Source organism: Pantherophis guttatus, chromosome 5 (genome assembly GCF_059756535.1).
Source record: "Pantherophis guttatus breed Tessera chromosome 5, ASM5975653v1, whole genome shotgun sequence".
Taxonomy (NCBI): domain Eukaryota; kingdom Metazoa; phylum Chordata; class Lepidosauria; order Squamata; family Colubridae; genus Pantherophis; species Pantherophis guttatus.
Window position 1 is genome coordinate 80,421,885 of NC_142067.1, and position 14,498 is coordinate 80,436,382.

A 14,498-nucleotide genomic window follows, 5' to 3' on the forward strand; every position below is an offset into this window, starting at 1 on the left:
ATCTTAAGCCAGCCCGGCTTTCTTGAAAAAATGGGTTTTAAGGGCACGACGGAAGGCACTGAGGTCCTGGATTCTCCTTATCTCTGAGGGGAGCTGATTCCAGAGGGTAGGTGCCCCCACAGAGGAGGTCCTCCCCCTGGGGGTCACCAGCCTACACTGTCTGGCTGATGGCACCCTGAGGAGGCCCTCTCTGTGGGAGCGCACGGGTCGATGGGAGGTCGTCGGTAGCAGCAGGCGGTCTCGGAGATAGCTAGGCCCTATGCCATGGAGCGCTCTGAAGGTGATAACCAACACCTTGAAGCGCACCCGGAAGACCACCGGGAGCCAGTGCAGCTCGCGCAGGAGCAGTGTTACATGGGAGCGCCATGCTGCTCCTGTCACTACCCGCGCTGCTGCGTTCTGGACCAGCTGGAGCCTCCGGATGCTCCTCAAGGGGAGCCCCATGTAGAGAGCGTTGCAGTAGTCAAGGCGAGAGGTGACAAGGGCATGAGTGACTGTGCACAGGGAATCCCGATCAAGAAAGGGCCGCAACTGGCGAATCAGGCGAACCTGACAAAAGGTCCTCCTGGTTACAGCCGTCAGATAGTGAAATGAAAAGCTCTGAACTTTTGAAATCCACTGGGAAAAATCTTTTCTGATTCTTGAAAATCCCACTGCCAACTCTAAATAGTTTATACTTATTTATTTGTTCAAATTTATTACAGCACATTTTTCTCAAGGTGTTGTTTGAACTTTCAGGGTTACCAGCTACAGTAGTAACTATTGTACTAGCAGTATCTCCATATAACTATGGGCTTGGATCATATGGAAAATTTCCTAATGGCTCATCTGATGAATTGTAAGTAAAACTTAGGCAATAATCTAAAACATCTAAAAGAAATCTCTTTCTTTTCTTATAAAAACACAAATCTTTTAAATTTCTGTACAATACATACTATGAACATTTTTATATAGCAACTTAAAATGTATTGCAGAATTCCCCAACACGCTTGCTGCTATATAGCCATTCGCCATAGTCATTTTAGAAATATTTCCCAAACTTTCAGACTTGATCTGGGAGCACCATATTATTTTTGTTGCTATAGCTGTTGCAAAAAGAATGAACAGAGACAACAAGCAATCTTCCAATGAGCAATAATGGAGGGCCAAACTCAACCTCAGAACCCCTGCGGTTCCCTTCCTTGACTTTTATTGTATTTATTTTTTGCAGTGAAGACATGAAAAAATAGTACATGCCATTAGCTACAAAACTACTTGGAAGCATGCCATGGGGACATTGTGATACTTGGAAAAGATCAGGGAAGTTTCCATCAGTGGAAAATTGGCTCCTCTTCAAGCCTACCAAACCTCCAGTATCACAAATTGCAAAATGAGGATTTTATTGTACCTCAACTGATCTGGAGAAAAATGATCAGCTGTCTACAGTATAGCTTCTGGCTAAGTTACCAATCCAGGACAAAACCAAAGGCGACAAAGTTCCCTCTATGGTATTAGTTACTAACAATAAACAAAAACGCAATATAGTAACAACTCCTCTATCACATATGTGTATAAAAATAAAAAATAAAAAGATAAAATTTAAATAAGGCTTACCTTGGATATTAAAAAAAGGTTTTATTGTAGATATGATTAATGAGGTACAATAATAGATTAAATTGAACATTAAATCAGGTAACAATCTGATTAAGCTAGATATTATATATTTAAGGAATGCATATTGTCTACTTATTAATTTCAGTTAATTTCTGTTAATGGGTTAGTTAGCTGACTTATTGGATCTCTTGGTTTTCAAAATATGTATATGTAATTGATGTATACCTTATTTTTTGTATTTTAGCTGCTGGATTAAGAATGACATTGTATTTTACATCACAGTTGTGGGATACTTCTGTACAATATTCTTGCTGAACATCAGTATGTTCATAGTAGTACTGATTCAGCTTTGTAGAATCAAAAAGAAGAAGCAGCTTGGTACCCAGAGGAAAACTAGTATACAAGATCTCAGAAGTGTTGCTGGCCTTACATTCTTATTGGGAATTACTTGGGGATTTGCTTTTTTTGCATGGGATCCTGTAAATCTTATTTTTATGTATCTCTTTGCAGTTTTTAATACTTTGCAAGGTATGTGATTTAAGTACCTCACAATAGACTGACATTCTTTAACCATACACAAATGAATTATTTCATCCTATTTTACTATTTTGCTTTATCATTCTATAAAATAATTAACCCAATCAATTCTGTATAAGTTTTAAATTGTATTATTGTTATATTTAGATAAATCCTTTTGGAAACACATAAATCAAATAAGCGAAGCACTGCTTAGTAGTATTGATGTTGTAACTAAGGCATTGTTAAAAAGCAAGAAGCTGTGAAAGTAAATAAATGTTATTTTGTTATATTGCAAATACTGTTCATAAATATGAAAATGGCTATTTCTGAGGAAGAGTTGAAAAAGTCAGTGTGGTAATCACTGCAAAAGCAAAACCCCATCCCTTTGTACATATGTCTGAGGTCAAAACATGTATAAAAGGGCTGAGATGTTGACTGTGCAGACCTACCTACCATTTTACTTTTTTTGATACTTTCTCCTTCAGCCTCCCCCCCCCCGATTATGAAATATGTATATTTAGAATCAGCAAATGAATGAAAAAACTCTCAGGTTAAAAATGCAAAAAAGAATCTGAAGCACCTAAGGCAGTGTTTCTTAAAAGGGTAGTCTTAGGAACCCTAGGGGCCCCCATTATCCTTTCAGGGATCTGCAAAATCAAAATTATTTGCCAGCCTATGTTGAAAAATAATATAGACTTAAAATCCCATTGTTAAGTGTGGGAGTTGAAAGAAGAGGCAGGACTCCAGCAAGTAACTTCAGCTCTTTGTTTGCAGCTTGGAAAAACTTCTGCTAGCCTAGCTGGCAGCACTCTCTTTTAAAGGGAGCAGCCTAGCGACTGACATTGCTTTAATTTTCCCGCCACTCAAACGGACCAATGAGCAGCGGGTATGCTAATGTCCGGCTAAACCCGGACCTCAGTGAAGCCTATGCTCCCGGCTTCTCTTTCCATTTACATATTCAACACCCCATCCCTCTGGAATGGCACTTAGCCAATCCGTGAGGATTTATAGCCTGTCACACAGATAGGCGGGGTGTTGGTGGGTGCAACCTGACCTGTGCAGCTCATTTGTACCAGCGGCAGCAGTCTGGGCAGTCCTGCTGCCGCTCCCGAGTCAGTGAATGGAATCACCTGGAAGTTCTCCGGTGGCATGGCTGACTCCGCTCGACCCAACTCTTTGTGAACTCTTAGCTGGATGCATGGCCCTTCAGGTGTGTGTGCGTGTACCCTGTTCGGGTTTGAGAGTAGGGTATTTGGTTCGTGATATTGTAGGCCAGCATCTGCTGGTTGTTTTGAAGTCTGTTTGGGGTGGAGTACTGTCTTTTTCAATTAGTGTTGTGGAAGCAGTTTGAGGTAGAGTATTTTCGAACTGTCTTAGGCTAGAGTTCCCTATTCAGCCCCGGAGTTGATCTATATGCCTCTTCTAAATTCTCCCATCTTCTAGTTCCACTAGATATGACCTGGAACCGGTAAGGGTAACTACTTTGGCCCAGACCCAGGTGAGGTCCTCTGCATAATTGTGTGCATAAACTAGGTCCCCTATATTAAAAGACCGGGGCTTGCTGGTCGAATCTATGGGTGCCTCAGCGCTGTAATTTGGGTGTAGTCTGTCTAGCTGGGACCTTAGTTTACGACCCATTAATAATTAATAATTTGTGGTGGCGCTAGGGGTTATATGCTGGGCTAGCAGGAATTGGTCTATCTATTGGCCAGTTTCTCAGACCCATCCTGGCTAACGTTTCTTTGGTTGATCGCACCATTCGTTCCACTTGACCATTACTAGCTGGATGGAAAAATGCGACTAGGGCATGCCTTATTCCCTGTTCTGCTAAAACTAATTCGAATTGTCTTGCGATGAATTGTGCCCCGTTGTCATATACTAGGACATCTGGCAACCCCGTAAGTGGCAAATACTTTCCGCAATAGCTTGATTGTGGCTTCGGCCGTTGTGATGGGCATCAGTATTACCTCTAGCCATTTTGCGTATGCGTCTACAATGATTAAGAATATTTGACCCTGGACCTGTCCTGCAAAATCAATGAGCACTCTAGACCATGGCCCCTTTGGCTTCTCCCATTCTCTTATGGGTGCCCTGGGAGGCTGTTTTCGCCCTCCCCAGACTCCTAGAAAGGCTCTGGAGCCTGGGGAGAGAGAAAAATGGGCCTACCGGACCATCGTGTGCCAGGAGAATGGGAAGCATGGGGGGGGGGTGTCGTACATGGATGCACAGGGGCGGGGCACATAGATTTATGGGTGCTGGCACACATGCGTGCGACCCTCTCGTGCTTCCCCTGCTCCTGGCACGCAATGGCAAAAAGGTTAGCCCTCACTGCCCTAGTATAGGAAATAGGTCACAAAGTTACTTTCTCATCACTGTTGTAACTATGAACAGTCACTAGAGACAGTCACTAAATGAAGACTATGTGCATTCCTTCTGTCCTATGAACTGCAGAGGATATAATGTTACCTACATTTTGATTTTTTGGCATGAACATAAAGGCATGTAAACTGGTCCCACAAGACTTTTGCAATATTGCATACATGGTAGTATTAGTTTCTATGGCAGCTGTGTTATGTAAAATTGCCCTCACATAGCAGATTTTTAAAAGGTAAAATAAATTCTGAAAAAATGGGATTGTAATTGTATCTATTTACTTAAAGTAAAATGTCATAACTTCCTTTAAACATTATTTTGCAGGATTTTTCATTTTTGTTTTTTACTGTATTGCAAAGGAGAATGTTCGCAAACAGTGGAGAAGGTATTTGTGTTGTGGCAAATACCGGCTGGCTGAAAATTCAGGTAAATATTAAAAGGCTATTGTTCGTATTTAGTTATACAGTTTACAGGCACAGTGATTTGAAGTTCTGTTACTTGAGTATAAAACTGTTTTATTGAAACTTCAGCCCTCTATGTCCTTCCATGACCCCATCTGGTTCTATTTCAGAGTCCCCCCCCAAAAAAATACCCTTTCCCACATGGATTTCAGCCATATAGCTGGAAGCCTGGGCCAGAAATGGGGGTAGTGGAAGGCAAGAGGTGGGGAGCATTGTATAAATCTATGTTTTTTTATTGATTCTCCTATTCGCTTTATATTTTACTCAAATAAATGTGGCAATTGAAGTCAAATTAACTTGTTCCGTAATGTATTGTTTGTTGTTGAAGAAAATGATGCAGTTTTTAGTTTTTATGATCGTAGAAACTGTTATACATTTTTTTCCTCAGCTTTATAATAGCATGGAGAATTACATTTCTCTCCTCAGGTCAAAATGCAAGGCAGAAATGAGGATAGAAAACTAGTTGGATCTCTGCTCTCTTCCAGAGCCATTTTGTTTTTTTATTACAAATTACAGGAGGAAAAATACTTAGATCAGCCAAGTAGCTTGTTTACATTTTGATTTGGATTGTGGGCAGGATGGAATAAGATAATTTAGAGTCTTCTGCCATTTTTTGTATGACATATTGTGTTTAGGACTTTTTTTTTTTATTGAAAAGTTTTACAGAAAAAAAGAAGGATTTCACCCCCCCCCAATATTCCCCCCACCCTTTCCCCACCCTCCCCCCCAGACTTCCCAGAGCAAAATACAAGGTATTTCAGTTAACAATCATAAGCTAAATTAACCTATCTATCCTCAGACTACTAAATCCACCCCCTGAAACCTTAACTCCACTATAGATAACATAATACTTCTAATACTTAACGTTCATCCATAAGCTATTTGATATTTTCTTGTCTGATACTTATTTTGAATATAATCAATCCATCTTCTCCATTCTGATACGTATCTTTCTTGTGTATAGTCCTTCAAATACGCTGAGATTTTCGCCATTTCTGCTAAGTTCGTTACTTTCAGTATCCACTCTTCAATAGTAGGCAAAAAGTCCTTCTTCCAGTATTGCGCTACCAACAGCCTAGCTGCTGATATTAAGTTCAAAATCAATTTAGTCTCTAATACTGTACAATCCGTCGTTATACCCAGTAGAAACAATTGAGGAGTAAATTTCAATCTTTTTTTTAGAATGTTCTGCATCACCCACCAAATTTTTATCCAGAATGCCTTGATTTTCATACAGGTCCACCATATATGATAATAGGTTGCATCATCACATTCACATCTCCAACATTTAGCTTGCAAATTCGAGTACATACATGATAATTTTTTAGGATCTAAGTGCCATCTATAAAACATTTTATAAAAATTCTCTCTCAAATTTTGTGCTTGCGTAAATTTAACATTTCTGACCCAAATCTTTTCCCATGTTTCCATCATCACTGGTTCCTGAAAGTTTTGTGCCCATTTTATCATACAATCCTTAACCAATTCCGTTTCTGAATCTATTTCCAATAAAGCATTATACAACCTTTTAATATGCATCTGACTTTGATCTCTAATCTGTTTCACCAGATTTTCCTCATTTTGCATAACACCAATTTTTTGATCTTCCCTCCATCTAGCTTGAAGCTGACCGTACTGAAACCAAGTATAAGTTATTCCTTCTTCTTTTAATACATCTAAAGATTTCAACTGCAGCTTACCCCTTTCCAAAAGAAGAAGCTCTTTATAAGTAATCACCTCTGTTTTTTGCTCTATACTTATATTTTCTATTGCATGTCTGGGATTTGCCCATATGGGTATCTTATAATTTAACTTATATTGGTACTTTTTCCAAACCCTCAACAACGCATTTCTAAGTATATGACCCTTAAACACTTTATCCACTTTTTTTTCATATAACAGATAAGCATGCCATCCATATAACAAATCATAGCCTTCTATGTTTAACATTCTTTCTTCAGTTAAGTTAAACCAATCACTAATTTGTGATAAAACAGCTGCTTCATAGTACAATCTTAAGTTAGGCATTTTAAGACCTCTTCTCTCACGTACATCCTGTATAATTTTCAGTTTCACTCTTGGTTTCTTCCCACCCCAGATAAAAGTATTAACCCCTTTCTGCCATTCCATCAAATTTCCGTCTTTTTTAAGCACTGGTATCATTTGAAACAAAAATAAAAACCTAGGTAATACATTCATTTTTATTGCTGCTATCCTTCCCAGTGAAATTGGCCTAAAATTTTCAGGTTTGGTACAATTTTGATCTTCCTTCGGAATCAGTGAAACAAAAGCTGTTCTCCAAGAGGGTGGAACTCCTCCCCCTAATTGAATTTTACAAAATAAAGCTCTAAGTGGTTCTACCATTTCAAACTGTAAATTCTTATAATAAACAGCTGTTAATCCATCTGTTCCCAGAGCTTTCCCTGTTTTTAACTGCTTAATTGCAGCAATGATCTCCTCAGAAGTTATTGGTTGATTCAATCCTTCCCTCTGTTCCAACGTTAATTCAGGAATATTCCCTTCCTTTAAGTATCTATCTATATCTATACCTTGTATTGAGTCACTAGCATATAACTTTGTATAAAATTCTAAAAAAGCCTTTTTGATCATATTCTGTTGGTAAACTTCCTTACCTCTGAATTCTATCTTACCAATGACTCGTGATTTCTGTTTTTTCCTCAGCATGTAGGCCAACTACCTACCTGGTTTATTGGCATTACAAAATGTATTATGTTTAGCATATTGTAAGCTAGTTGCCACCCGATCAGCCATTAACATATTAAATTGCCCTCATAATATATTTATTGTTTCTTTTACCTTCTTATCTCCTGGATTAAGTATAAGTAATTGTTCTTTCTTTTTTATTTCTTCCTCTATCTCTTTCTGCTTCTTTTGTTGTTTTAGTCTATGTTTATTATTCATATGTATTAACATACCCCTCATATAAGCCTTACTAGCATCCCAGACCTTTTCCATAGAGGTACTCTTGTTCATATTAATAGCAAAAAATTCTTTCATTTGTTTTTTAAGCTCTTTCACATTTTCTTCATATCTAAATAAATTTTCATTTAACCTCCAAGACCTCCTTTCCCCCCTCTCCTGTTCAAATTCCACCCAAACCGGACTATGATCAGTTAAAATTCTTGGACATATCTTCATCTTCTTCACCCTAGAAATAAAATCATTTGTAGTTAGTATAAAATCAATCCTGGAGAAGGATTGATGTCTATCAGAAAAAAAAGTGAAGTCTCTTTCCTCCACGTTGCGTTCTCTCCAAATATCTCTCAGTTCCATCATATCAAAAAAAAATGTAGGTAATTTTGCACGTGTTGAAATCTTTGATAAACTTTTTTTATCTTTCTGTGTGTCTATTACTCCATTCCAGTCACCCATTAATATAAAAGATTTATAATCCCATTGTATTATTTTAGTATGTAAAAATTTATAAAACTTGTCTTGTTGCTGATTAGGGGCATATATTCCAATTAAAAGCATTTTTCCAGTCTGTGTTAATAATTCAATTGCAATATATCTTCCTTGATCATCTGCCTCGATTAAATTAGCTGATAATCCTTTCTTTACATATATAACTAACCCATTTTTCTTCTCTGGCGCTGATGCCACGAAGTGTATACCTAATCTTGAATTTATCAAATATTTTTGGTCTAATAACCTAATATGTGTTTCTTGCAGACAAATAACATCATTGTTAAATTGTTTCAAGTAATGAAATACTTTCTTTTTTGTGGTGAATTTAGGCCATTAACATTCCAAGATAGAAATTTAGTTGCCATCTTTAGCCTTTCGAAGCCGCATGAGCATCAGCTGAAGATCCTCCTCCATCTTACTCTTCGGCCTAGCCCCCCCCACTGCTTCTGTTTTCTGAACTTCTTGAGATTGTTGCATTTTTAACTGTTGTTCTTGAAGTTTATAAGTTGATCGGGTCAGTCGTTGTACTTTCGGTTCTCCCTTCTTAGATGGTTCCAGAGTTGGGGGTAAGCCCCTAAGATCCAAATCTTCTTCCATAATGATTCCTCCAGCTGCAACTTCAGCGTAGGTTTGTATCTGCTTTCCATCTTTTTCTTGTTGTATCATCTCCATTTTCTTTCTCCCCCCCCCCCCCCGGTGAGGGTGGGTATCCAGCCTTTAAAACATTGACATAGAAATCTTTTGCCTTCCAGACTGTGTTTAACCGGTATCTTTCTCCACTATAAATCACTATTAGACAAGTTGGAACGTCCCATCTGTATGCCACTTGTTGATTTCTCAGCTCATTTACCAAAAAGCCAAAGTCCTTTCTACTTCTCAACATCTTTGGAGGGATCTCTTTCAAAACCACCACTTCTTGCCCAGCCACCTGAACTTTATTCTTGTAGGAAGCTTGTAAAATATCATTTCTGATCCTCCTGGTTGTAAAATAAATCACCACATCTCTTGGCAGCTGTCTTTGTCTTGCCAGCCAGGAGTTAACCCTGTAGATTTTATCAATTCGGCTTGCCACATCTTCTGGTCTTTCTTTAATTATCTCTGCGATAGCATCAGCACAAATATCCTTTAAATTTTCTTTGCTGTTTTCTTTCAGGCCTCTCAATCTCAAGGCAAATTCCATGGATCTGTATTGTAACATTACCAATTCATCATCCATTCTCTCTGTTTTGGTCATGACATCTCCCATTTTGCTTTCCAAATTTAAATTGGTTTCATTAATTTCTTCCACTTTCTCATCCAGCTGAATAACAAGTTTTGACAATCCTGATACTGCATAAACAATATCATCTCTTATTTCATCATGCTTTATTGCAACCACTTCTTTAATTGACTTTATATCCTCTTCAACTTTCTTTAATTTCCCTTCCACAAGTACTGTTAAGTTATTCATTGCTGTAGCTTGATTATTCATGGCTTCTTTCATTGCTGTAGCTTGACTATTCATGGCTTCTCTCATAAATTCTTTGAAATCATTAAGAGCAGCCTCCTGACTCTGTGAATCAGCCGGAAGTGGTGCTTTCTGTGTCACCACTGACACAACTGGAGAACCTCCCCCTCCTTTAACAACTCCTCGCTTAACTTGTTTAGAAGCCTTTAAAAAAAAAAAAAAGATCTTTTTTCCTTTCAAAGCCACAAATTTCCTTGAACAATTTTGAAAAGTTTGTAATTTATAGTCTCTAATTTATCAGGCAAAATAGTCTTTTCTCCACAAGCTCTCAATTCCAGCAGCTTTAATCCACTCTCACAGAAAGTTCTCAATAAGCACTTTCGCTACTGACTTTCACTCTCACACCCATAACAAAGGCGCCATCTTCAGCCTCCAGCTCAAACAAATTCAATTTAAAACAATGTAAGTCCAGAGTTAAGCTTTGTTACTTTACGGCTTGTTCTCCTGTTTCCACTCTGCATATAATCAATCAAACTCACTTTTGACAGCAGGATTGGTCGCGGCTTCTAACTGTGTTTGCACAGAGTTGTCCCGGATTCGGAGCTTCTTGGCGGGCTGACTGGGGAGCTCTCACCCTCCAAGCCGCTGGAATTATTCCAGAGGACTTTCGGGGAGCTCTACTCTCACCCACCGGCTCTCCTCTCCTTCTTCTCCCAAAGGGGAGGTTTTTCAGCCACCAGACAGCCAATTTGCGCTGTCAAAGCGGCTTTTACGAAGTCGCGGGGCTGGCGGTCTAAGGAAACCATCCACGAAGCCTGCGGTGCCAACTGGAAGTTGTGTTTGGGACTTTATGCATTTCAGATATCACAATCTCAAAAAAAGCTAGCTTCTTTTTTTTTTAATATTTTTTTTATTATTAAAATATACACACAGATATAAAGACAATACACTACAATACAATACAAAGACAAAAAACCCACCACCTACAAACCCACCTAACATTCTACATATACGTTTTTGTCATCAACAGAATATATGTCGTTGAGCTTATATATTTTGATAAAGAGTAATTATTAAATATCTAATTTCAACGTTATAACTTTACACTACAAATTTACATTTCTTATGAGTTCATCTCCTTATGTAAGTCTTTACCCTAATTTCTGTCCTCTACATTATTGCTGATTTTCCTTTCCAGCCATTGATACCATTGGTGCCATACAAGATAGTATTCGCTTTCTTCCTTTTCCTGGAGTTCCAGCGTCAATCTGTCCATTTCAGCACACTCTGTTATCTTTGCGATGATTTTGTCTTTGGATGGGAGTTGGTCTAATTTCCAATTTTGAGCGAACAGTAGTCTTGCTGTCAAAATATGTATGATAAGATATTTCGTTTCCTTAAGATATTGTGCCGTTATCATGCCAAATAAAAAGAATTCTGGACTGTTTTCTATTTGAATGTAAAAAAAAAAAAAGCTAGCGTCAAAAAGTGGGAGGGAAACACAGCTAATCTGATTCTTCCTGAACACAGATGCCAGGGGAAGTAAGCAGGACAAGTGATGAACTGTGTCACGCTACAAAAAAAGCACTAGGACTTTAATATATAACACATTGTTCTGAAATCTCTTTTACTATAGACTGGAGTAGAACTGCTACTAATGGCTTAAGGAAGCAGAATATTAACCAAGGTGTATCCAATTCTTCACATTCTTTACAATTCAACAGTAACTCTACTAATTCCACATCGATGCTAATGAGCAATGATTCTTCTGTGCACTCAAATGGTAATGGTATGTATGTTAAAGTATTCTTTATGAGCAACAATATGTTTAATGTAGGCAGTACAAAATAAGAGATTAAAGAATGGGTCAATTGTTATGTGATAAGGCCGGATTAAAGTCCTTGTAAGGCCAAACCATTTCTATTTTCTAGAATGCATTTTTGTAAGTGTTTTAAATTTTATGGGTATTTTTTTAATATAAAACATCTATATCATTGTGATATGTTCACCAAAATGTATTATGGTATCTTGGCTACTACTATGTGCTGCCACCATATTTAGCATGGTTAATAAGGTAGGACAATATTTTAAATTTGAAAGCAACAAGACCGCTTGAAGCATGCAGGGGTGTAACAACTGCCTGCAACCCCTTAATCCAAATGCATGTTTCCTAGAAATATGCAGTGGGAAAGAGGCAATTGCTTTAAGGGGTTGTAGAAAAGTACTACAAGTATGCCTCCATGTCCTCTGGAGTACTTTGCCACATTTGATTCTGAACCACTGTTCAGCCCTAATTAATCATTTATATTACAGGGAAAAACATGGCCTTTTTCCACAGGCTGTTTAGTATTAGTAATTAGTAGATACAGGACTTTCCATTGGATAACTGTTCAGAGTCATTGTGAGGGACAAAAATTTAATAAATATAAATTAAAATCCAGAAAGTGATATTAGCATTCTAACAAGTACTTAGGGTGTTATGAGAAAGGCCTCTCCAGGAGTTGATTGGATGTATCTATGACATCACAGGAAAACAATACTGAGGCCCAGTGATTTATCAATGCTACATCATAATAAACATTTTTCTTTTAATTTTATATTTCAGAAAATATATCTCGGAGAAAAAATGGTGTTTCTTTCCATGTACAGAATAGTGATGTGCAGCTTCCTGAGTTTCCAGTAAAACAGCATGTCTTTCATGTAAACAATGATATATCCCATAAAAAGTCTTGCATTTCACTGAGGAGGACTTCCGAAAAAAAGAGCCTGCAATTTATGGAACCATTATGACTTTTAAAATATTTTCCATTATTTTACCAAGTAATATACAGGTTTATTTTAACTGTTACACATAATGTGAGAAAAAGTCATTAATGTACAGGAGCAAAACTTCAACTTTGGGGTCAAAAATTCTATATTTCCCCTTTTTAATACCATTGATAGATATTAACAACATATGATAAAAATAGCTTTGTGGCTGCAAAACATGAACAACTGCATATTTGCTCCTTCCCCACCCCAAAATTTGAGTTTTAAAAGTTTTTTATATACTTGACTGAGTTACAAATAGCTCAAACTATAATGCAATAATGCTATGTTAAAACAGATACAAATAAGCTAAAGTCTGAAAAAGATGCAAATACTAACTTTCTGAATAATGTTCGTGGCATTATAACTTCCTTTTATCAGGATGTGGTCAGACATATTTTTATAGAGAGAAAACTGTCTGTCTTTTGGTTATCCAATAAATTTATATTGATTTCTAATTCATTGTTAATATTCCTTTGTATAAAAATAAGTTTGTACTTTTGAAGTTTTACTGTAATTAGTGTACAAACATGAATTGCTTTATTATTCTGGCATACAACCATTTGTATCTATCTGTAAATAACTTTAAAATGGTAACGTTAAATAAACCATCTAACTGTAAATATGAGATGTGCAACAATGGAAACTGTTTGCTTTATTGCTTGTCAGTATTACAACTTCCTTATGAATAGCTTGATGGGGGGGTTGGGATGGGGGGGAGAACTATTTTAAGAAGATAAAGGGAAATGTACAAAATATTTCTATACAGAATACTGTCACATTATTAAAATAAACCAATCTGGGTTGAAGGTTGAAACAAATACTTCAGGTAATAGCTACAAGTATATCATGGCATTTTCCAAAGGGAGGAAACTGGAGGAGTAATTGGTTTCTTAATGATCCCTTGAGAAGGACTGGTATTTATAGTTTCCAAAGAGATGGTTGTGGAAACAGACCCATACAGACCCTTCAGCAAACACAATTCACTATTTATGGGCAGCACAGTTGGGTTTACAACTCATCTGCCAGAGATACTTTTTAACAGGAAAGGGGAGTAGAGACAAGATAGTTTGAGAAATTGATAGTATTTTCACATGAAGTCAGCCTTGACCTCTGTTGCCAAATTGGTAAATTTCTTTCTGAATCCTTGTTATTTAAAAACTATCTAAAAGATTTGCATGCAGATTTACAATGTAAATCTATGTAAATCAATGTAAAAGATACAAAGATAAAAAATGTAAATATTCAGATCTATGAAAGATCTGATCTTTTTTCTTAAAACATCAAAATGTGTGATAACTGAACACTTTCCCAGATGAAATTGTTTTAATTTCTATTTATAAAAAATAATGAAAACAGCATGTCTTTAATTACATATTAAGATTTATTCTGATTTATTAATAGATTTCAACAATACTTTAAAGTAATATTTACTTGTCTATTTAGGAAATTATGCAGTATATTCTGCATTCTGCCGCGCGGGTGGTTATGGGCGCAACTCGTTGTGCCCGCGTGACACCCCTCCTGCGCGAGCTGCACTGGCTCCCAGTGGTCTTCCGGGTGCGATTCAAGGTGTTGGTTACCACCTTTAAAGCGCTCCATGGCATAGGACCCGGGTACCTTCGAGACCGTCTTCTGCCACCAATAGCCTCCCACCGACCAGTCCGCTCCCACAGAGAGGGTCTCCTCAGGGTGCCATCAGCCAAGTTATGTCGGCTGGCAACACCCAGGGGGAGGGCCTTTTCTGTGGGAGCCCCAGCCCTGTGGAATGAACTGCCCCCGGAAATACGCAAGATCTCCGACCTCCGAGTGTTTCGTTGCGCACTGAAGACCCTGTTGTTCCGCCAGGCAGGGCTATCAACTTAATA

The 14,498-nt window shown here is 37.7% G+C and overlaps 1 protein-coding gene across 8 annotated transcripts in view; it reads left to right on the forward strand.

Moving 5' to 3' along the window:
• ADGRG2 (adhesion G protein-coupled receptor G2) overlaps positions 1-13,255 on the forward strand; it is a 220,965-nt gene extending 207,710 nt beyond the window's left edge. For 7 of the 8 annotated variants that reach the window (XM_087871373.1, XM_087871377.1, XM_087871379.1 and 4 more), the window contains 5 exons: positions 739-838; positions 1,838-2,121; positions 4,810-4,911; positions 11,459-11,611; positions 12,428-13,255. In XM_087871373.1, coding sequence (XP_087727499.1) covers positions 739-838; positions 1,838-2,121; positions 4,810-4,911; positions 11,459-11,611; positions 12,428-12,612 — 824 coding nt within the window. In that variant the 3' untranslated portion in view covers positions 12,613-13,255. The remainder of the gene's footprint in view (positions 1-738; positions 839-1,837; positions 2,122-4,809; positions 4,912-11,458; positions 11,612-12,427) is intronic. The other variant, XM_087871374.1, reaches the window with a different exon arrangement.
• Positions 13,256-14,498: the final 1,243 nt, after the last annotated feature.